The sequence below is a fragment of the Temnothorax nylanderi genome, unplaced genomic scaffold, assembly GCF_030848795.1.
Source record: "Temnothorax nylanderi isolate EJ_2023f unplaced genomic scaffold, tnyl_v1.0 TNYL_tig0095_pilon, whole genome shotgun sequence".
Classification (NCBI taxonomy): Eukaryota; Metazoa; Arthropoda; class Insecta; order Hymenoptera; family Formicidae; genus Temnothorax; species Temnothorax nylanderi.
Window position 1 is genome coordinate 352,470 of NW_027249157.1, and position 24,632 is coordinate 377,101.

Sequence of the window (24,632 nt, forward strand, 5' to 3'; positions counted from 1 at the left end):
AGTTCTATAAGGAAAAAATGCCAAAATTAAAAAAAATTAAATTAAAAAATTTTTTTTGGTAAAAATTGAAACTGAGGCTCAGTATCTTGATTTTTTATACCGGAAGAGGTACTGAAATTTATACCACGCATAAAGCACACCTAAATTAACGTATATTCACAGTTTCAAGAAAATCTAAAGAAAATCGATTTTCTCTAGTATAAGGACCGGAGAACGTCCTTAACTCGTATTCGGCAGTCACCGTGTTAACTTAATCGGCGATTAACTCAACAGGCAGAATTGCTCGCGATAAAACGCTGGATTATGGGCGCAATCCACTAGACGTTTCAAACGCTTCAGAGCATTATTTTGTCCTTGTTTAACATTTGATAAATAAGGATGAAATGTTTCCAAGAGCGTTTGGAGCGCCAAGCGGATCGCACTCTATATGTATAAAAAATTGTTCTGAACCTTCATATGTCAAAAAAAAAAAAAAAAATCCACGTAATTTTATCCACGTTAATAAAGTGGCATTATTCGACAAGTTAAAATGGGGATTAATCGAAGCTTCGTCGAAGATTCCTTTACGTAACACTAATTGTAAGTATTCAATCCATTCAAAATAAAAACACCGATAATTGACCGGATAAATCACCGAAGTGATAGCAAATCGCTAGCCTCATCCGAATCGTTTTGCACTCCGAAAAATCTTACGGAAAATTCACAAAAGATCTCTAGAAATAGGAAACGTTACTTAACTATGAATGCCGAAAACAGGCAACCACGGAGCATCGTCCAATCCTGAGAATCACGAGTCGAAATCAGTGATGACAGACATTGAAATAAAAAAATAACTCACCGACCGAGATGCGCAACAGCGGGCGGAGAGTGAGCGGAGTTGTAGATAACACTGCGTTGATCTGTAACAGAAATATTTTTACATTAAAGCAGCGCCCAAGAAGATCGACACTTGAAATAAATAATTATCGCGCCCGGCAAATTTTTAAAACGTTATTTTAACTGATATCTGATTTTAAGGACGTTCTCCGGTCCTTATACTAGAGAAAATCGATTTTCTTAGGATTTTCTTGAAACTGTGAATATACGTTAATTTAGGTGTGCTTTATGCGTGGTATAAATTTCAGTACCTCTTCCGGTATAAAAAATAAAGATACTGAGCCTCAAAGTTTCAAAAAAAAAAAAATTTAAATTTAATTTTTTTTAGTTTTGGCATTTTTTCCTTATAGAACTCGACGAGAGGAGCAACTTTGGTCCTCTTGGCCAACCTCGTATCTCTTACCGTTTGGCCTGGAAAACCTTTTCATTAGTAAAAGTTGAAACTTTGAGGCTCAGTATCTTTATTTTTTTTACCCCTGGTTTTCATGCACGCGTTGCCGCGCACCAAACGCACGCGTTTGAAAAAAGTACGCATTTGATTGGTGTAACCTATGGAGACGGCAAGTTTGACGCACGTTATAACGCGCGGAGATGCGTACATGGAAATCAGGGAGTTATTCTGAAGCCGCGCGACACGACGCGAGACGCGAATCAAGTTGACGGTTGAAAAAAGTGAGACCGATTATCCAAAAGAATGCGACATACCTCGGCATCCGTATAAATTCCGCGAAACACATATATAAATGAACATTCGATATATCACAGTTTTTCGTAATCTGAACTGTCGGAGTCCGATACGTGTATTACTCCGCGATTCGTGGCGGGAGCGGGGGCCACGGGCCGCGGGCGAGTGACTCGGCACAGTGCGCGATGCGCGGTCGGTGTGCGTAGTCTCTCTCTCAGCGTACCCTTACCCCCACTCTATCCCCACTACTCGTGTTACCGCGGCGCGGCGCGGCGCGGGCGTGTCACACGTATGGCAAAACCGTTATTATTTTTTCAATATTCGAACTTTTTCTATAACTTTCCAATAAAGCATTTTGAGACCTATTTTTCTATAACATTTTTTTCTTATTTCTCTCTGCTCATAGAACATACTTACTATTAAAGTTTGAGGGCAGCTTACATTAAAGTTTGGGGTGGGCAGCTAATCAGAATAACGCGCCATTTTCGAGGTATAGTCACGTGACGGATAGGGAAAGGAGTATAAATAGCAGCATCGACTGCGGAGCTATCATTATCTTTTAGGCTCTCGAAGGCTATAGGTCACAGATCACGAGCAATGGAAGCGTTTAGGAGAATTGTTTCATATTTTGATATATTTATACAAAAGAGATTGGACGTCATCAAACAGCTGCCTCTTGAAATATCCAACATGATCTTTGGCGTGTTGGGCAACCGATCTCTCCGGACGGTTTCAACGGTGTCTGAAGCATGGGAAACGATATCTATGGATGAACGGAGACGCAGGCTCCGTCTTGCGAAATTAAACGTAATGAAAATGTAATAAAATGTAAACCTGTAAAATGTAATAAAATTCTAACGTTCAAATTCAATGAACGAAACGGCACATGTACAAGGGTGGGGGATGGGGGAGTGGGGGGAGTGGGGTGGAGGGAGGGCAGCCAATTAGAACGCGCCATTTTCGGGGTAGCCACGTGACGGATAGGGAAAGGAGTATAAATAGCAGCATCGACTGCGGAACTATCATTAGAGCAGCAGCGGTGGAGCATACTCGGTTATCGCATTATCCAAGTTTGTCTTCGACTCTGCGAGTTCTGAGTCTTGTGAGAGCTGTGCCGACGAGGGCTACCTTGGTGCTGCTGGAGAGGTTGAAGGCTGGACGGCGGAGCCGGCACAGTGTCTCCGGAGAAGCGGGCGTCTGGACACCCCTCCAAATCGGAGGGTAAGAAGACTACGGGGCTGCCGCTTAAGCGACAGGCTGAAGACGACTCTTCCGCCACTCTGGCTTGGAAAAATTACCCCGCATAGAAACCGACTCTACATTACAAGGTAAATTCAATACAACTAATCGCTTCCAATGCCTGGCAGAGACTATATAGATTTGCTTGAGAGAGACGATGAGGAATGCGTAGGTCAGTCAAAAAGTGAGCATGTGAGTAGATTAACTAATCGTGACGAAGAATTATTTAAAATTCGGATGAACATAAAGCAACTAAACCCCCCCCCCCCCGATCTATCTTGCAACTAGGATACATGACTATGCTGAATTCGCGAATCTACTGAAGCAAAGTGTTGGTGAAAATTTTCATTTGAAATACCTTGGCATCAAATTAAAATACTGTGGGATCGCGAGCGACGCAGCGGCGCCCTCGCTTGGCTGAGAGTAGAATGAGGGCAGTCGCCCGATAGAAGCTATACGAGCAAGACGTTTGTGCGCTTCGTTAATAAAGTTCTTTTCACTATTTCCTTGTAAACCTCGTGTTTCTTTCCGTACGATCCTACAATTGGGGGCTCGTCCGGGATAACCGCGGATATCGGGATCACGGTAAGGTCGCGAGTGAAGACGACGTACGCGGGAAGAGCGACGAAGCGAGAAAGTTCTAGAAGTCGCGAGAGGCAAAGGCGAGTGCCTACGCGAAACGTGTCCGTACGCGTCGAAGAGGCGATTCGGTCCGGCGGATACGAGACAGTTTACGGCGTTCTAAAGGAGGTTTTTTGCGAGTGCGGTAACCGTAGTGAGGACGTTGGATAAGGCGATCCGACGACGAAGCTGTTGTGCGGCGACGAAGACGAAATCGCGTACAGCGGGACGTGGCAAGATGGCCTCCTCGGCGGGAAACGCGGCAAAGAACGATATGGCGACAGACGATACGACGAAGAAGACGGAACAGCTTGCTCTATCATCGACGAATAGCAGAGTGGGCTTGCGCGAAAAGCATAAGGCGACGGATGACAATCCGGGAAACGACGATGTGCTGGTGGCGGACAGCGCAGTTAATATTGACGACATGACGAAGAATCAGCTCGTAGAGCGATTACGTCAATTAAAATTGCCCGTGTCGGGGCTAAAGGCGACGCTGCGTGAGAGATTGCGGGCGGCTACACAGGAAGACGATAGCGACGAAGACGAAGACGTTAGTGACGAAGAAGATGGCGAGGACACGGTGTTGCATTGTGACGAGGACGAGGGGGAACCCCCCGCGGTCGGTCATAGCGGTGGGCGCCATGATCGAGGATCATTATCGACCGCGCGACGAGACGTGACATCGACCGCGCGACGAGACGCGACACCGCCCTCTCGTTACAACCGTATGTATTACGAGGAACGCGAACCTAACCCTCTCGGCGTGAGAACGGGACAGCTCGTGTTGACATACAAAGACGTTGAAGACGCGCTGACACCTTTCAGTGGCGACGGCACACAGAACGTAGGAAGATGGTTTACGTCATTTGAAGAGACTGCTGATTTGTGCAGGTGGACCGACGTGCAGAAGATTATTTACGCGAAGAGATTATTACGCGGTTCGGCTAAACTTTTCGTAAATTTCGAGTGTCGAGTACAATCATACGGTGCGCTCAAGAAAGCGTTGATTAAAGAATTCGGTAAGACAATGAACAGTCGGCAAGTGCATAAAGAACTGAGTGCAGTGTCGAAGAAGTCGGACGAGACATATCAAGAATATGTCTATCGCGTACTGGAGCTTGCCAGTCACACGGAGATGGAACTCGAGGCTAAGATACAGTACATTATCGACGGTGTTAAAGACGAAGAGGTAAACAAATCTATATTATACGGTGCGACGACGATTAAGGAGTTACGTCAGAGATTTGCGCAATACGAAATACAGAGAAGTAATCGGAGTAAGGCGCGACAACATTCGCAAGTGCAAAGTAAGAAGAAGCCGGCGAGTAATGCGGCTCAGACCACGACAGCCATTGCTAGCAAACGATGTTTCAACTGTGGCGATACGAAGCATCTAGGTAAGGAGTGTCCTAATAAAGCGAAAGGGTCTAAATGTTATTCATGCGGTGAATTCGGGCATATTGCTGCAAAGTGCCCAAAAGGAGCAGACTCAGCGAGTAAAGATACTACTCCAGTAAGAGTGGATGCGCTCCGATCTCACAGTGACAAGAAGACGTATAAGAAAGTGAATATTCTAGGGAAGGATGTTACAGCCGTAATCGACCCTGGAAGTGATCTGCATCTCATTCGATCCAGTGTTTACGTGCATCTCGGTGCCCCTCCAATCAGGCACGAGATTACGAAGTTCAATGTCGTAGGCGCATATAACCGGAGTACATTAGGAAGATTTACGGCAGACGTGTCCATCGATGAAATATTGTTCAATCTGGATATCGATGTAGTGCCAGACGATTATACTGGACATGATTTAATCATAGGCGGTGAGTTATCGGATTTAGCTGAGATCCGTATAAGAAAACGACAAGCTGTCATAAGAAAGCTCAATGACGACGAATCGAAGACGACGACCGAAGATGCTAACTGGGCGGAAGTATTATGTATTGGCATACAAGATAACGAAGAAAAAGAAGCGAAAGCTCAAGTTGCGCTTGATCACGTGGAAGATCCGAATATTCGAGAGCGTGTACGAAAATTAGTAGAAGACTATCAACCGAGGAAGATAAAGGACAGCGGCGTGAAGATGCGTCTGATACTCAAGGACGAAATACCGGTACATCAGAATCCTCGTAGATTGTCGGCGGAGCAACGGAATGCTGTACGCAAGATCATTGACGAGTGGATCGAGAAGGGGATTATACGACCAAGCAGCTCGGAATACGCCAGTCCAATAGTCCTGGTGAAAAAGAAAGACGGAACATGGAGGTTATGTGTCGACTATCGAGGAGTAAACCGTAAGATAGTAAGGGTAAGGCAACCTTTTCCACTGATCGAAGATCAACTAGACGAACTGGCGGACGACGAGGTATATTGTGTGTTAGACTTGAAAGATGGTTTCTTTCATGTACCACTAGACGAGGATAGTATTCGTTACACCGCTTTTGTGACGCCAGACGGGCAGTACAAACTATTGGTACGACGTGTGGAGTATTTGGGACATATAGTGGAGGCGGGAACAGTAAGGCCATCCGAGAAGAAGATAGAGGCGGTGATGCGATTCGAGAAACCCACGAGACGTGATAAAGTACAGAGTTTCTTAGGATTAACGGGGTACTTCCGGAAATTCATACCTCAATATGCTTTGATAGCACGACCCCTGTCGCAGCTGTTAAGAAAAGGAGTAAAGTTTACGTTTGCTGCCGAGCAGGAACAAGCTTTCGAACAACTGAAGACGGCTTTGACGAACGACCCGGTGTTGAAATTATACAAGATTGGTGCCGAGACGGAACTACACACCGATGCTTCTAAACACGGTCTAGGAGCTATTCTATTGCAGAGGGATGCCGAAGATAATCAGCTTCACCCGGTGTACTACGCCAGCTGGAAGACTGTTGGAGCTGAAGAGAAGTATAGCAGCTACGAATTGGAAGTTCTAGCGGTGATCAGAGCTTTACGCAAATTTCGCGTATATTTGCTAAATATTCCCTTCCGGATTATAACGGATTGCCGAGCGTTTGTGCAGACGATGTCGAAGAAAGATATGTGTCTGAGGATAGCCCGCTGGGCACTACAACTTGAAGAATTCGATTATGAAGTAAAGCATCGAGCAGGCACAGCCATGCGTCATGTAGATGCATTGAGTCGGAATCCGGTGGAGTGTCTCACCATACACAGAATGCAAAGTGCATTGGTGGCTCAAATTAAACAAGCTCAGACGGACGACCCGGAATTACGAGAGAAGATCAAGTCGATGAAGACGGACGGTGACAAGGACTTTGTAATGTCCAACGAAGTATTATACAAACAAGATGGTGGAGAACTTTTGTTGGTCGTGCCTAAAGTCATGCAGAAGGAAGTCATCTTGCAGGCACACGAACGAGGCCATTTTGGATGGCGAAATACTGAACATCTGCTACAGCGTGAATATTGGTTTCCTCAGATGAGATCCAAGGTACAGCAAGTTATTGGCAACTGCATACGTTGTCTGTTGGCAGAGAAGAAACGAGGAAAAGCTGAAGGTCTGTTACGGCCATTACCCAAAGAAGATAGACCACTTGATACCTACCACATTGATCATCTAGGTCCAATCCCATCCACGAAGAAGAGCTACGCTCACATATTTGTTGTAGTAGACGCGTTCACGAAGTTTGTTTGGTTATATCCTACTAGATCCACGACGACAGATGAAGTAATCACCCGATTACGTAAGCAAGCTATAATTTTTGGAAATCCTAGGAGGATAATTTCAGATCGAGGAACGGCGTTCACATCGCATGCTTTCAAGCAGTATTGCGAAGAAGAGAATATAGAACATAACCTGATTACGACGGGAGTTCCACGCGCGAACGGTCAGGTCGAAAGATTGAATCAATCCATCATTGCGATACTTAGTAAATTGACGTCGACGAAGCCAGAAGAGTGGTATAAGCACGTAGACAAGGTGCAACAGTTTATCAACTCTTCATTTAACCGAAGTATTGGTACCTCACCATTTGAGTTGCTAATAGGAAAAGATATGCAGTTAAAAGAGGATCTACACCTACGTGAGATTCTACAGAAGACGGCCATCGAGACTTTTCAACAAGAGAGGTCAGCGATCCGCAGCGAGGCGAAGGAGAATATCCTGAAGATTCAGAAGGAGAATCGAGAGACTTTTAATAAAAAACGGAAATCTGCTACCAAGTACCGAGTTGGAGATGTCGTAGCCATTCGACGAACGCAACTAGGTCCTGGTCTAAAGGTGCACCCGAAGTTCTTGGGTCCCTACAAAATAGTCACGGTGTTACGGAGTGACCGATACATCGTAGAGAAGCTTGGAGAACACGAGGGTCCGAGACGTACGAGTACTTCAGCAGACAATCTAAAGCCATGGCCTAACCAGGCCTGGGATCCAGACATTGACGTCCCAGGAGGGAATGACAGTGACTGTGACGATGACGTAGACATCCTGAGCATCGAGGACGATGCTGATTTCAGAATGGCCGAGTGTGGGATCGCGAGCGACGCAGCGGCGCCCTCGCTTGGCTGAGAGTAGAATGAGGGCAGTCGCCCGATAGAAGCTATACGAGCAAGACGTTTGTGCGCTTCGTTAATAATAAAGTTCTTTCACTATTTCCTTGTAAACCTCGTGTTTCTTTCCGTACGATCCTACAATATTTTTTAAGCTAAATGATTTCGTTGGTTTAAGAAATTGCCAATTGACAAAAAATAAACGCGTTTTCACCACTTATTCAATCCCAGAGAGAAGACGCTTACCTAAACCTTCCAAACATCCAAACCTAACGGTCTCAAACGAACTAAACTAAATAGGAATCGAAATCATCTGTACACAGCTTAATGATGAAAATGGCACATATGCCACTTATAAAATTTAATTTAACGCTAAGTTCTCGGGCTCGCGAATTAAGAAGATTCGATATTTATTCTTTCTAGAATTTACTGGGATAAGGTTCATTAACCGCAAAATCGTTCTGCAATGCGTTTCGTGTCAGGCGTTTGGCCATACGTCACCAACTGTTTTTAAAGCCAAGTGTGTCAAATGTGCTGGAATCACTTAACATCGATTGTAAAAAGATCTAAGTGCACCGCTAAATGCGTAACTGTTCGGGAGAGCACCCATGTATTGCATCAAAACAGATCATATTTGTTAACAAAATGACTTGAAACTCGGTCTTTCGTCCGAGTTTTGAAAATGGATTTTGTGTTTATGATATCTCTGTTGTAGAAATCTGTCGGACGCATTATTTGCGTTAGTTAATGCCGAGCATAAAGTTCTGCGTTTACGGCTCTCCGGGCGTAGAGATGAAGACTTAGACAATTTTATCTCGACACGTAACGAGGTTCATGGCGCGCAGGATAGTCAACGTATATATTCGCGGAAATATCGTGGATTTTCGTACGTCCGAGGTCTCGCAGTTTCTTGGCGCATCCGCTGCATATGCTCCCACATATGTACCTGCATACGTACACATATAAGGATGTCCGTGTGTACCTACAGCGGCGCGAGTGCCACGGAAAGACGAAAAATACTTTTCGAATAAATTGTCGCGCAGGAATTCCACGGCGATGCGCCGAACAAAACGCTGCCACGCTGTGTAGCACGGCACGGCACGTATAAACGAAGGGAGAACGGAAAAGGAAGGAAGGTTGGTCGGTTGGTCGGTTGGTCGGTCGGTCGGTCGGTTGGTCGGTCGGTTTCGACGGGACGCCGGAGGGTGCGGAGCGTCTCGTAAAAATGCAAACTTCTCGCTTCGGCGTCGATGCCGGGCGCAAGAGGAGCCGAGCCGGTCGTGGCGCGATCCGATGTTTGTCGCTTCGCCTGCGCCACGTCCAAAAAGTTGGACGTGGATTGTGAAAACGGAAAAGAAGGAAAAAGATGGCGCGAGAGCGAGCACGCGAGAGAGAGGAGAGAAAAAGAAGCGAGAAGAAAGTCAGACGACGGCGGGTAAGCCACCCTATGAGAGAAACTCGCGGGAAGTTCGCTCCGTACGTCGTTGCAACGCGGGTGGTCGGGGGTTTCTTCAGAGATGGAAGAGAAAAAAAGAGAAAGTGAGAGAGAAAGAGAGAGAGGGAGAGGAAGGGAGCGAGTAAGTGGATCGCGAGGGGCGTTTTCCTGATTTTTCAAGGGGACAGGAGGAACCGGAAAAAAGCGACTCTGGCTACTGAGGACAGTTACCGGGAATACAATATCGCTCACGTACTCGGTGGTTTGGAAATATCGATACTTATTTCATCGTCTCGAGCCATCGTTCGATCCCTCCTTTCGTCCCTCTCTCCTTTTTCATCTATATTTTTTAAAACAATAACTTATTATATTACTTTTGTTCAATTTTTCTGCAATTGCTAAATTGTTATTGATTTTTCATTTTAATTAATACATATACGTAAAAATTAAATGTAGAGTTATATCTAGCATCTTTGTAAGGTGTTCTATAGCATGAAAATATATTTCCTCTGTTCTTTATGATCGTCAAGCAGGACAAAAGAACAAGCGAGACAAAGAGTGTATCGCTCTATGTGGTATAGACGATGATTGAGTGGGGGATACTAAATTGCCTCGGGCGAACCGAAGGTAGTAATAATCTTGGAAAGCAATTAGCAGCCGAAGGGAAGAGGACGAAAACATCAGAAATCTGTTTCGAGTTGATTACTTTCTTACAGACGACTCTCGGTGTATCGTTCGGAGTGGTTTACCGCATTCCCGGTTTGTTAATCGACCGAATGCAATCGACGAGAGACAGAACAATCCGTGAAAATCGTTTTTACAGTTAACCGTCGTGTCTGCAAGGGGGACAATCCGCACGACGATATTTCTTGTCGAAAGATGAAATTTTGTATCTCGAGATCTTGGCCTCCAGTCAATTTCGGTCAAACGAAGTAATTATTCAAGTTCAGTTTCATTTGCTAACATCCTCGATAAATGTATTTGGATTCTCTTACATTAAATTGTCGGTGTAACCAAATATTAGCAGTACGCAAGTTGTATTGATATAGGGGTAATCGATAACCGCTATATGAATTTCATTATCCTAATTTCCGAAGAGATAGATAGCGGAAGAGAGGACGAACTCTATTCAAAGGGTAGGGAAACGCGAAGGGGGAAGAGAAGCTACATAAATCGCTCGAAGCTAAACGGAGACGCGCCCTCGAAGGCACTTTCTCGCGCTCCAAGTATTCATAGTTCTCTCGCGCGCATCAAGTTATTCCGCCTTAGTGGTGTAATGAAGAGGAAGCGCGGCGCGCACTACTAACCTGAGGTGGATAGTGATCCGGTAGGGCACGCAGGGCTTCCCTGTACGCCGACAGGGCTCTTTGTAATCTACCCTGATCGGCATACAGCGCGCCTAATTGAAGGAGGGCCTGCACCCTGGCCGCCTCGTGAGCCCTTTTGTCCTTCAGACCGGAGCCATCCAAGGATGCACCGGCGCGCAAAACCGCAGCTGCCTCGGTGCCCCGTCCGACCGAAATCAACGCGGCTCCCAGATTCACATAAGCCTCTGCAAAGACAAATGATAAGGATTGTGAGATGTGTGTAGGTTTAGAGAGAGTCTGTCGATATACTCGGAGAATTTAACCTCGGATTTAGTCTACGTATATGTGGACGGATATACGGACTAAATCCTACAAGATGCATCATGTTTTCTTATTCTTTAAACTTGTATTATTAATAGGCGATTTTTGGCGATCGTTTGGTATGGTTTGGTACATATACCAAAGTTGCTATCCGTGGCTGCTATTGGTTCTGGTGCAGTTTGGTACCCTTTGGTTGCTTATACCAGAGTCACGCCAAAAATCGCCTATTGTATACATATATTTTCAAATGCATATAAGTCATCATATATTTATATCTAAGTAAGTATTTTTCTTTCGTATATGTTGTATTTTAATTTAAACACTTTTTACACTAATTATGAATTCTTTAAAATTCTAAAACAATTAAACTGTTTCAAACAAAGCTCCAAAATTCTTAATTTGGAAGTATTTGAAATATATACGAAAGTGAATAATGAAGAGCCGGATAACGGGCTTGCCTTCTTGGCTGGATTATGGAGAATGATTCCATGAGCTAAAAAGATTATGGGCCAAGTCTTGCCCTGGCAGAAACTGAGAACTTTAGATGTGGCATTTCGTTTTCCTCGACACTTTTATTTCTAACTTTAATTAAAAAAGTCCTTTCGAGAGGACTAACTTTTCTAGGCCTTGGGATTGGAACGTCGCTTTGTCGCTCAAGTAAAATTGCCATAATCTCTCGCAAGCCGCAAGGATGATAAGGGAGATTATGTACTAGGGAAACTTTCAATCTAAAATAAGGAGCGGCCAAGTTTTTTACAGATTTCGCCTCCACATTTACACCTCCACATTTATTTTTTAATCCGTTTATACAGTAAGTGATAAAAATTGTATACACAATCCGAAACATCGAACTTTATATTAATATAAACTGTTCGAGATAATTTTATTGTAATGAGAATTTTCTTGTCCAAAGTCAATTATTCTACAATTTTATTATAGACCTCTAACGAAAAATAAATAAATAAATAAATAAAACAGAGATAAATGTGAAGGGCAGTATAAAATGAAGAAACGCGTGTAATTTAACGAGAACAAGAAAGGAAACAATAATCCATCGCATTGTACTTCGAGACTTCGGCGAATGAGAGGAAAAGCGGCAATGAAAAATAGTGGGCCGTAAAAGCCGGACCGTACCCTATAGGTTCGCATTTAGTCTACGTGAAAACTTATTACACTCGGTACGCTCGGATACCACCTGTTACCATTTATCTCCCGAACACGCTCGCGCGTTCTTACTTCTTTCTTGTTGATGAATTTCGATCTCTTTGCGAATGCGATCTTATCGATTTTAACGGCAGTCCGTGATGTGTCATGGGTGAAAATCACGCCATTTGAGTAGTCAGAGAATGAATGGGAGCCTTTACGACTTTGATTAACAAAAACTATGCCGATTGTCGCGATTGAAGATCAGACGTATCCGAATGGTGTTCTCCCGGTCGAGACTCGCGTTTCGTGAACAGAGCCCGTACCTCGTATTATTTTGAATAAAGAACCAGGCGACTGCGGGCCGGCGGCGCGGCGGTGTCGAGTAATCCATTTTCCTCGCCGCCGCTCTCCGGGGATACTCTATGGAATTAGAGTGCCGAGCTTCCTGTATCCCCGGATCAGGATGAATGTGTATGCGACGAAGCTCGCAACGGGCGCGCACGCGCCCCTACTCCACTCTCGATTTTGCGCTATTTAACCTTTGCGTTATTATACGAAGAAGATTACGCTTTAACAGCTATACATTATATAATCAACGCGCATTATTGCTAGATGGATAGTATGTATTTTTCTCAAAGCGGATTGTGGTAAATTTCTTGCTCGAATTTATTGTCTTCACAACAGAAAAAAAATAGTTGTACTTTTATGAGGTCATGAAAGTGTTAGAAAACTGCTGAGAAGAGAAAAATATTGCGAGAGAAATATAATACGAAATTAAAGTAGTAAAATTGGAATACGATTTTACCTCATCATTAAAAGTCGAAATGTTCTGATATTACAGTTATCGCACCTTATCTTTTACGCGATCATGCTTTTCTTATCGCTACATGCGTCAAATAGAATATCAAATTCGCAATCAGTTTGGATTATCAAGTTATATCACTATAAATTCCCTCGCATTCTGGTTCTAGCGCGTTTCGGAAATATCCAGCGTTTAAGAAGCAGCAGCAATCGACACGCGCGAGATAATTATGTCGTAAAAAGTTCGAAGATCGTACACCTCGCGAAACGGCGGCTATAAAATGGACTTACTCTCAATCTTTCGCATCGGATTTATTCCCTCTCTCTCTCTTTCTCTTTATCTCGGAAGGATATTGCGGCGCGTCGTAAAAAGAACGAAAGACAGGAAAAGAAGGCGAAATAACGCGCAGTTACGGTGGCCTGCGTTTGGCAGTGAATTATACTGTCCGCCTTTTGCGGTCCGCTCTTTCCACATAATCGTACCGAGTCGAAGAAGAGAGTCAGGTGGCCCGTCGACACACCGGAAAATGTGATGGCGGATTTGGGGTGGAGAGAACTATATGCAGGGTGTACGGGTATAGGTATAGGTAAGAGAACGGGCGAAGGAGGTAAGAGGGATTGTAGACTCCCGTGGGGGTCTACGGCGCTGGCGGAAGAAGGATGGGCGGACGGAAACTGCTGTTTCATCTCCGACTCCGCCAACTTGGCAAGACCGCCGCTCTGTTTGCTTCCTAATTACGAAAGAGAGAGAATAAGACGCGACGGGCGAGAGGGAACGAGGAAGGGAAATGACGGAGGCGCGCGGGGGGAGGGTGGGCTGGGGGGGGGGGTTTCGAAGTGAATTCAACTCCACTGCTCTCGCGGAATTAAGATTCCATTGTGCAGCCGAGTTTTGTGTGTGCCTTGCAATTTTCTGGTTAACCTGGCCGACTCCTGGCACGCCCGCCTTCCTCTCGCTGCTGCATCACGCGCTGCATGGGCGCCGCGCGTCGCTCTGACGAAGATCGATGGCGCACGACCGACGCCCCCTTCGATTTATCGTTCGCGACACGCGCTGGTTTTCCGCGCGATAATTCGTTGCGGGCGCGCGGGATGTTCGGCCGCGCGAATAGCGTCGTTGATCTTGCGAGACAAAAGCGGGCGCATCGGCTGTTATTCATAGAAGTCGCGCGGCTCGATTTATGCGCCGGCGAGAAAAATTAATTGCACCGACGAATGTGAAAGCGAAGCGTTTCAATTCGACGGCTACGCCGTCGCGCGCGATGATCGATAGGACAATAGATTTTTTTATCCGTTTTCCATAAACTGTTGCTAGAAATTACAATTTAAGCAACAGTGAAAAAGTAATAATGATACTTTATTTCTTTGTCAAGCCTTATAAAATTTTGTTTTAGAGACATGCATTTATGTAATGGATAACAATGCGAATCTTAAATATTTAAAAATAAAATATTTTGTAATAATTCTTTTTCTTTAATATTTGGGCTTTAATTACTTAGTTACAAATTATAATTCTAAAATGTTACACTGGCGTATGTCCCCGACAACGCAAAGATTCGTCTTGCACGAATCTCGACGCGAGTAAGGGCGACAAAACGTAGAGGCAAACTTTCGCGGAGTGACTCGGCCGAGTCCCGTTAGTTATTAAATGCGGCCGTTAAGTACTGGCTGGCGGTGCAAGCTGTTGACCGTTGAAACGTTAGTTTCAAGATTACGAGACAATTTAGCGCGCGGCATGGCGATGTAATTTCGCACGCATCCGACTGTGACTCATTGCCGGAAATGCTCGTTGCTGTTGCATAAAGAGAGAGAGAGAGAGTGAGAAAGAGAGAGAGAGAGAGAGAGACAGAGAAAGGGAGGAAGCAGAAGAAGAGAATCGCGTGGACCAGAAAGTATACATCTCATTAGTGTATATAATATTAGGCCGCTCCTTTTGCGGCACATACACCATTTCACGATTGCGACTGTTTTTCCGGACGAAAACTTTCCGAACTCTGAACGAGTTAAACATTAAGTAAACAATTAAATTACGACGAGCCAATGGCTGCTATCTGAACTCTTCTTACTATCTAAAACACCGCTTTGTTTCGGTCTGACCACCAATAATGGCTTACCTACTTGAACGTCTACACATATTCTGTTTTATCTACCAGACTAGAAATGCTGTAAAGTAATCTCGTAAGATTAGATTCAATGGAATGGCTAAGTTCTCGGTCCCTAAAATAATTACTCTAATTAAATAAGATCTTTATGTATCTATCTTTATATATCTATATATTCTTTAATTATATTCTTTTTAAACAAATCTTTATTTGTTACTAAAATCTGAATATAGGAAAGGATAGAGTTCGTTAGTTTCATTCATTTGCGTAAAATTAATTGGAAATTGATTACAAAATCTAGAAAATGATAAATTCACTTATGAGATATTTCGCAATGATATTTCAAAGATATTATTATATCTCAAAAATGTCCAACTCATAGAATTGATATAGTCAGCTTCACTTTTTCTCTCTCTTTGATTTCTTTTATATTAAAACTTTACACACATGCACACACATACGCATCGGATATAACACATCCGTATATTCGCGCGGTCCAAATCGCACGCGTGACCATTCTGCTGAAACACGAATGGACGATTAGACGAATGGACCATTCGGCGGTGATCCGGATTGAGTGAGGAGACCGTACATCCGCAACTCCCGGCTTTCTTTCTACCTCGGGCGGTCCCGTAAATCGGTCGTAACCGTCCAGCTTTTAAAACACGTCCGGTTCGAGTAATTAGTGGCTCGATCGGTCGCCAATTTGTGGATAGAGCTGCCACAGGCTGCACTCGCACCTTGCAATACGTATATCCAGTCTGACGTACGTGACTGCGTGTGCCTTCGTGTGCACGAGCGAGACGCAGATGCAATGTGCGTGTACGTGCGCGAGCGAGAAAGCGACCTTTATCGATCGGCGACACGGTAAAGAGATCGCGAGTGTGTGTCGGTGAGCGTGTACACGAGTAGATGGTCGATTCGCGGATGCGTGTGCATACGCTCGTGAAATCGCACCGGATTCTCTGAAGCGTGGATGCTGGAAGCTAAGCTAAGAAGACCGATGGTTGTTTCGATCGCGATTGTCATCGGTACGGTAATGGAAAACTAAACAAGCCAGGAACCACACTTAAACAGATTATTGATCTAAAACTGGTTGTCTAATATCTTGTTTTTACGAGTCCTTATTTTTTATTTCGCACAACAGTTGTTCTTGCCTCGATAATCATCGTATCGCGAGATTGCAGATTGCTTTATTACAATCTGTAAATTTCAAACCGCTTCAACCGTTGCATGATATTAATTAAGTAAATGATTAAATTCGGATGAAACAATTAATTTGCGTATTTAATATAGATTATCGCGACACACGGTATGTCTAAATGAAAAGCGTCGACCGTCGCCCCATCCGGCTTTCCTGAAAATGTAATTACAATTCGCCGATTAGCGAGACGGAAAAATATGTAATTCCTGACAATTGCCATACAGCGTCGGCATACCGGTATCAAATATGAAAATTAATTAATACGCTCGAATTCAATAGTTTATTCGATTCGCGTTACATACTGATGAAACCCGCGCCAATCTCCGCCCGCCGCCGCGCCATGCCACTTGTGCTAAAAGCAATTACAAAACCAATAACAATACGTACGTCCGTGGAAAATATTCAAACATATGAGTTCACCGTTCTGACTGTATTTGTCCGTAATAACCATAAGTTTGATTGATCAAAATGTTAGACCGGTTACATTAGTTAAAAGCACTTTTGACAGTCATCCGCACTGTGTTATTAACTTTTAATTATTGGAAAATATGATTCAGTTTATCTTCTAACGTCCTCATAATTATATACATAATTATCTTTTTCTACATGTTATTACAAAGACCGATAATAAAAGAGACGATATGTTGCTTTTAATATGAATTATAACGTCATTAATTTTTTTAAGTTAAATTAACCGCATCATAATTATGTTATTTGAATTTAATTACGGTATTTATATATCACATAAAATAAATAATAAATTAAAATTATATATAACGCTTATTATATCAGCGAACCATGATCTCTCTCTCTCTCTCTCTCTCTCTCTCTCTCTCTCTCTCTCTCTCTCTCTCTCTCTCTCTCTCTCTATCTTCTTTTTTCTTCCTTTTCTATCTGTCGCGACGATAAGATTAATTAGATGTAACTGTAAGAGATAATTATCATTTTGTTACATTTTTGATTGCTCACGACAAGTATAACTGAATAAATATATAGTTTGAGTTCTTCTTATACACATATAACGTCCAATTATGTAGCACTGCCTGATTGGACATAAAGCCGATTCGAATTATCATCTTGTTATGATCTCGAGAACGTCGAGAATAGGGCAGGCAACAAATGGATACATACATGCAGCATGTATATGCGCATGTACCAGCAAACACATATATACACTCTCCCGCATAAACTCTCTGTATACTGTCTTTGAGTGATCGCACCAAGGATGGAAATTGGAAGGGATAAGGGCGCGGTTGCGAAAGGAGTAAGGCCTTTACAGAAATTGCCGTATTCAAGGGAATCAATCGTGTTAAGTGTTCATACAACCGATCCACTAATTTCTCGATTTCGCGATTTCGAGCCCTGAGACGATACTTAACCGCGCGCGATACGGAAATCCTGTAGCGATAGTCTGGATCTCGGTTTTCTCGTCCCGCCATGACGTTAACAAGATCTATCGTGAACGATTGCAATCAATTATAGTTCTGGTAAAGACATACTTCATTCTAGATTTAATAGAACATGCCGCTAAATCCTGGATATTTTAAGACATCCTATCGCTATAAAAGTTGCATATCATAAAAATATTTATGTAAGTATATTATATGTGAAAGTTATTCGATACGTGTCATCCCAGTTACTTTATTTAGATGTTCCGGATCATTATCTGTAATATAATTCCGTTATATGTAATAAAATATACTGGATGTTTAAGAGGTGACAGTAATTACCGTAATAAATGAAAATTGACAACGATATTTCAAGCGTGACTAAAACACTAAAATAGATGTATTCAATCCAACAGCATTTGTATGTCATGAAATGACTAAGTCATAAGCGATGTACAGTTGATACGGAACAGTGAAGATATGATAATAATATTTTCGATATTTATAAGGAAAAATATTTTTGAGAAATTTTAAACGTATTCCTATCATCTGTCAACTAAAATTGTATACATCTATCTAAACTAGTTAAACGAACATATAAATGTTAAACACTATTACGGGACTGTTACGTTTTTTTTTTTTGTTAATTCGACATTTGACGATACGGTTCGATTTTCGCCAAAGTCAGATATCGTGACGCGATAAAGCCGCTTTCGTGTCGAGGGCAAGAATTTTGCAGCTAATGGAAATCCAGAAACTGCTTTCGTATAGTGAGCGGTCGCGCAGCGAATACGATTTCACTGTATATGTATCCGTTGAAATTACCCCGAGATTTATAGACAAAGGCGCGCGTCCCGGAGGCTTTTCTAATAATACACCAACTAAAATTGCAGCCGTCCGGTTAACCTACTTGCCGAGTATTTCCGATGCGCCGGCTCATATACTTCGCCTGTAATGAATCGTTACGTAGCTTTCGGTTGCCGGTTTGCCGTTGATTTGAGGACGCGAATAGCGGCCTAGTATCAGAGCTGCCCCATATAACCGTTGTACTTATTTGCGAACCCACCCGATAGATTACATGGACAGCCATTGTAGGAACTTCTGATAATAACACGCGATTTATGGGCAATCTGCTCGCGAAATACGAGTGCTCCGACACGACATTTGTCGTTTATCGCCCATATCGAAAGATGTTCCCCTCTCTGGAGATGATCGATAATCACAAGTAAATCTCAAATTGATGAATATATATTGATGTATTAATGCAAAATATAAATAATTCTCTAAAATACCGCAGTTCTACCGTATAAAATAAGATTTTTTTACCAAATTGCTAATTATTTATTTTTATTTAACGAAAATTTGATTGCTATTTTATTATAAAATTAAGTAACATCCACATTAAAATTACGAAAGCACTTGATTTATGTATATAAACGAATTCAATCGTTATAAACTACATTTAATCATTGAGTTGGAAAAATGAGCTATTTCTATAATACGCACTACAAAGAGCAATTATAATTCGTTATTTGACTTGACAAAATTTGAAATGTTGCGTATGTATGTATATATATCATTGTCATAGTACAAAACCATTATTATTATCTCGCATAAACATAATTAGGAAACGTAATGCAAAGCGTAATAACGCAAATAAATGTTACAGAAGCCAATGACTAATATTAATTGGAGCGATCATTATTTCGCGGTTTATATGACTTCACTACCTGACGAGATTGTGCCGGGTTTATTTCACTGTAAAATCATTAAACCTGATTAATCAAAGTTAATCAATTATTTAAGATATACTATTGTAAATTTAATATTACTAAAACTGATTAACGCGCGCGCGGTGATTAATTGATCATTTGGTTAATAGAAATTCTCGCCGCTATCAAATTAAAATGATTAAAAGTGATTAGCGAAAGCTAATAATTCATTATGAAAGCCCGTAAATGCGGTATATTCTTGAATTAAAATCAGCAACCGCAAGTTAAACCTATTTCACGAATCTCCGAGAGCCGAAAGGGCGGATGTATCATTTAACGTTGCGGGGAAGTGCTTTATGCGTCCGAGGGTTAATTGTGAAAGTAAAGCAGGGATGTCTAACTACACCTCTCTCCGCGCCTTCTGTCTACGCAGTTCTTGCCCCGTGATTCTCTTGGTACTCTCGGAGAACTTGGCCGCTTTAATTGAGTCGCCGGCATTTCGCGAGCGAGCGTTTCGCACACGTGCTGTAGACAAGGGTGCATTTTCGCGAAGTTCACCTACGCGACGAGTCTTTCACACGTGACGCACTTGCTCGTGGCAAACTACATTAACACGAGGAGTATATCTTTGTCTTTCTGTCTGCCTCTACTTTCTCTCCTTTTCTTTTCCCTTTTTTTTATCGCTAATCTCGTCCTTTTTCGGACCAGCCAACTATAAATGAGCAAAGATACTCCCGCGAGATTTATGAGCGCGACCGTTTGTTGGATTATAGATAGCCTGTATTCTGAACTTGTGCTGCCGTGCGCAAACTAAGTCGCGGTTGCTCGTAAAATCTCAGCGAAAAGAGGCACGCGTCATTCGTCACTCGAAAACTGCCATAAAAGTTGCGCGTGGCGTATCCTCTGTTGTGTGTGTGTGTGTGTGTGTGTGTGTGTGTGTCTGTGTGTGTGCATCCTGTAAGTACAATTCTGTAAAATAGAGATCCTCTATCTTTCCTCTCTCTCTCGTCATATCGTTCGGTGTACGAAATTGCAAAAAAAAGCACGCCAATAATTCTCTGTCGTAGGTTAAAAGTGAATTAAATTAGCTTCCACCGTTAATTAGTTAATATTAAATAGAGCGGGGGTTATTAAGTAAATTCTATTCATTCTTGAGCGACGAAGTCTCCGAAGTATTTTGCATGACGCCGCCATCGTGGACGAATGTTAAAAGGGAAGGACTTCTTAAACATTCCTTGTGCTCTTTCGCTTCCGGCCCACCGTCGTCGGGATCGAGTTTAACTTCGCTAATATACTTTTGCGCCCCGCTGCATAGAAGCGAGATGTATCCGCGTTTCAGTAATCGGCTGAACTTCCACGACAAGCGAGTGAACTTCGAATGAATAAAGTTTGCGGACCGGGGAAAAAGTAGACCGCGCCGCTTCTTTCCCTTTGTTTTCGCGGAGCCGTTGATTAATCGATGATAATACGTCGACTTTAGCGTCGACTAACTTTAAGAAATAGCCCTTAAGTGGCGGCGGTGCTAGCAGTATGAAACTTATCCTTCGGAAAATGCCGGATTAATTGGCATTTTGCTTGTGGCATTTTATACGAGAATAAATGCAGATAAGATTTATATACCCCTTTAAATAATTTACGTAACTTTAATAAATTAATATAATATACATATATAATTAATAAATGTATATTACATTTATGTACATCAATGTTCGATTTATTGCCATCATATTAAAATTTATTGAAAATGAATAGTTTTTTCAATTAATGTATCTTTTTGAGGCTCATAGTTTTAGTTCTTTACACTTATTATTCTCTACTTTTGAACGAAACAATTGCGAAACACCGTTTAATATTGTGTAAGCTATTCCGCGTTTAAGATAATTATACTTCTAATTTATTTAATGAGATTTTGCCAGCTTTTTATTCCCAACGGCGGAATTAGCCAGTGTGGCCTTATAAAATTAAACATTCTAATGCATGTAGATGCAATTGCGGTCGTTTCCCTGGAGAAGCTTTACGTGTGAGCAAGCTTTTTAGTTTCCTCGTGCGATAATCGTCAAAAATTTCTAGTACAATACCCTTTCCATTTCCATTCTCGCGCACTACGTGTATAACCGTACACGCGGTTTAATTTCTCAGGATAAATTCAAACCGCATGTTTATTTAATTGCTCCTTGCGGTTTAATTAAATTTCAGCGCTCAATAAAAAGTCCCAGATAATCCTTGCACAAAAGAGGTGGATTTCCATCCATATTTTTCAGCTATTCTTATCTTTATTCATGAAAAAGAAAATAATGGCTCGTGTAATCAGAGTAATCGGATTTCGTTATATTTTTCAATAATAAGATTAATAATATTAATTTATTTCTCAATGATTCTACGAAATATTTCAAATTAAGTAATCCGATTGATTTTATAAATTATGTGCGAGTCTAGACATGCAATAGCCCTTAAAACGAATGTCATAAATAATGTTTCCTTTACGATATAGACGCTACTACGCAAGCATAATCTTCAAAGCTATATTGTCAATAATTCCAGATACTTTCAACGTATCGAGATCAAAGCTTCCACCACCGAATTTCGTTCTAAATATTCATTCACAAGAAATATAAATTCTATAAGAAATTTATACAATGTGATTGCTCTAAATTCCCGATAAAGATCAAAGCTTTTCACAATATAACAAGTATACGAATAAGTTCCGATTTTCGGGATATCTCGGATATTAGTAAAATTTCTTTATTCTAGCAGAAAAAAATCTTACTATTATAGTATTTTTAGAATATTTTGCAATCCTCTCCGGATTATTTTGTCACTAAGAACTTCGATTTAGCATTATTAAAAAAAAAAGGATTCTACGACTATATACAATATTTGTCAAATGCTTAGTTTTCAATGGGTGATATCGTCTGCGTGCTTTCGCATGTATTCGCATGTATTCCGTAATAAATTCCAATCTCTCGGTATAAGGTGTCGCGTTTTGAGCCGACAATATAGCCAGGTCGATGCGTTGGTAAACTTTCCAGACAACTTTTAAGCTTGTTTAAAGTGCCAACTTTTATCCCCATTACTCATATCGAAAGGGCGGTTTTAACCGATTAGTTTGCTATCAGAATCGATAGACGATAGATATCCGCGGTGTGTAACGCGCGAAATGAAAATACAAGGATTGATTGATAAGTAAGATCTCCAGCGTGGCACAAATAGTGGCGATATTGGTAACCGGCCCCGGCATTCAGTATCTCGAGTGTCTGGTATATGCGTGCAAAATTTCAGTTACCTGTATTGCATCATTGTCCAATATTGTCATTTGTCATAAAATTTTCTATTTTGTTGTGTACTAAATAGTAATCTGTAATATAATTTTTAACGCTGAAAAAAATGGATAGGGCATTTGAAAAATGTATTAACCTACATAATGATTATGTAGAAAAATAAGCATATAAGTTTGATGTAAAATAAATTGACTTTATTTTGAAGCTGGTTTTATGTTTTTATCTCGTCTCAAACGAGATATATCTTTTATAGAAATGGAAATTTTACTTATCAATCAACTTTTGTAGTGTATAGCATTCATCTGTTGTGTGTGCACATATGAGTGTTTATATATACACGTCAATATATCGAGTAAAGACGTGATTAATATTCGCTCGCCGATGTTTGCACGTTCAAAAATGTTGTTGAAGCAGAGTAAAGCAAAATGAGAACAGGGAAAGAGGAAACGAGAGAGACAGAGAGGGAAGGGGGGAGAGAGAGAGAGAGAGAGAGAGTCAATATCGTCAACCGGTAACTCGGTTATCATTTGTTTATTGTTTGCATTGGTCATTTTTGTTCGGTCAACATAGAAACCGCAAATGCGGGCTGCCAAATGCGGGCGTTGTATAGGTAACTTTGCAAACACTGTCACAACTTTCGTTTTTACATGCAAGAACACATCGTGCGCGATAAACAATTTTGGATAACTTGCTAATATTTGGCTAGAATGTCCACGGTGAATCGACAACATGCTAAATACAATGTCTCTGCCAATCTCTTAAAAATGATTTGTCAAAAGACATATTAAATCGAACTAAAAAAATTTGAAGGTAATTGTCGAGTGATCAAGTATTAGAAATTAATTAGATTTATAATCTCTATAAAATCCTCAGAATGCCAAATATGAATAATTCATGTTTGATGTAATTCATGTCCTGTACTTTCGTCCAAATGTTACTTAAATATTGCAAAGAGAGTCTTCTTTCAAAAGATAAATTTTTTTTAGAAATAACAGCGCGTATCTTTATATAAATGAGAAAAAGTTTTATGGCGGTGATTATAGTTATTTAGAGAAACGACCGTTCCTCGCAAGATCTTCCGGTTTAAAAATGAAACGTGTTAATATATAAGAACGACATCCGCAAAATTGCGTACATTTCACGTTTACTTCCGTTTTCTTTTCCAGGTATGATGTATAAGCTTCGCGAATTCGATGGCGCTCATACGGATCATTTCATCTCGTTCCGGATGGGAAACGCTTCGGTTAGGAAACCGGTAAGTGTCGATGTCGTAAAGAACCGATAAAATCGAATTATACGAAGAAGAAGCGTCCATTTCGTAACGAACCAATTCTGCGTCAGTCAAAGTAAATCGTCGTACACGGATCGTATGCATGGTATCGTGTAACACGAATTCACCACCGTTTCGCGCCCGCATATCTCCGATGCGGTAAATATTCGTTTTCCCGGCATTTGCCGAAGCTCATTGCGCATGCAAACCGTCCCGTATAAATTTATACAAAATTATATCTCTCTTTGAATATGTCGTTCGGATTTACGCAACGTGTGTGTGTGTGTGTGTGTGTGTGTGTGTGTGTGTGTGTGTGTGTGTGTGTGTGTGTATTTGCGCGTTATTCTTTGTTTGCAACGCCAATACTTTTCTCGATGTGCATCTGATAAATCCGACGTGACATTAATCTGTCGTACGGTACGTATGCTGGATGTTAAAATTTTACCGGGCAAGATTTTTCAGATATTGTTATAAATTTAAAACTGACTTTTTTTTATTAAAAATATCCAGGTGCCAATGTTTTGCATTATTAGTAAGCGTCTGGAATGCAATTAAACAAAGTTTTATTATTCGCTTCAGATTCCAATGGATATTAATATAGATCTTTTTAATTATTAAAATATGCCAAAAAATATTTAGCGTATTTAATATTGAAATTTGAAACATTGCGTCCGAAATTTTCTTCACAAAAAGATATCGACTCTAAATTCGAGGTTCTGCCATTAAAATTAATGTCTA

General features: G+C 41.5%; 1 protein-coding gene and 1 long non-coding RNA gene across 2 annotated transcripts in view; one reads left to right on the top strand and one right to left on the bottom strand.

The window, feature by feature from the left end:
- Positions 1 to 9,576: 9,576 nt before the first annotated feature.
- Tmtc2 (Transmembrane O-mannosyltransferase targeting cadherins 2) overlaps positions 9,577 to 24,632 on the bottom strand; it is a 182,290-nt gene continuing 167,234 nt past the window's right edge. Inside the window, exons 7-8 of the mRNA XM_071711104.1 lie at positions 10,673 to 10,917; positions 9,577 to 9,705 (exon numbers count right to left, since the gene is read on the bottom strand). Coding sequence (XP_071567205.1) covers positions 9,646 to 9,705; positions 10,673 to 10,917 — 305 coding nt within the window. The 3' untranslated portion in view covers positions 9,577 to 9,645. The remainder of the gene's footprint in view (positions 9,706 to 10,672; positions 10,918 to 24,632) is intronic.
- The window catches only part of LOC139775257 (uncharacterized), a 223,731-nt gene continuing 222,622 nt past the window's right edge, over positions 23,524 to 24,632 (top strand). Inside the window, exon 1 of the long non-coding RNA XR_011718779.1 lies at positions 23,524 to 23,879. This is a non-coding gene — a long non-coding RNA (uncharacterized lncRNA). The remainder of the gene's footprint in view (positions 23,880 to 24,632) is intronic.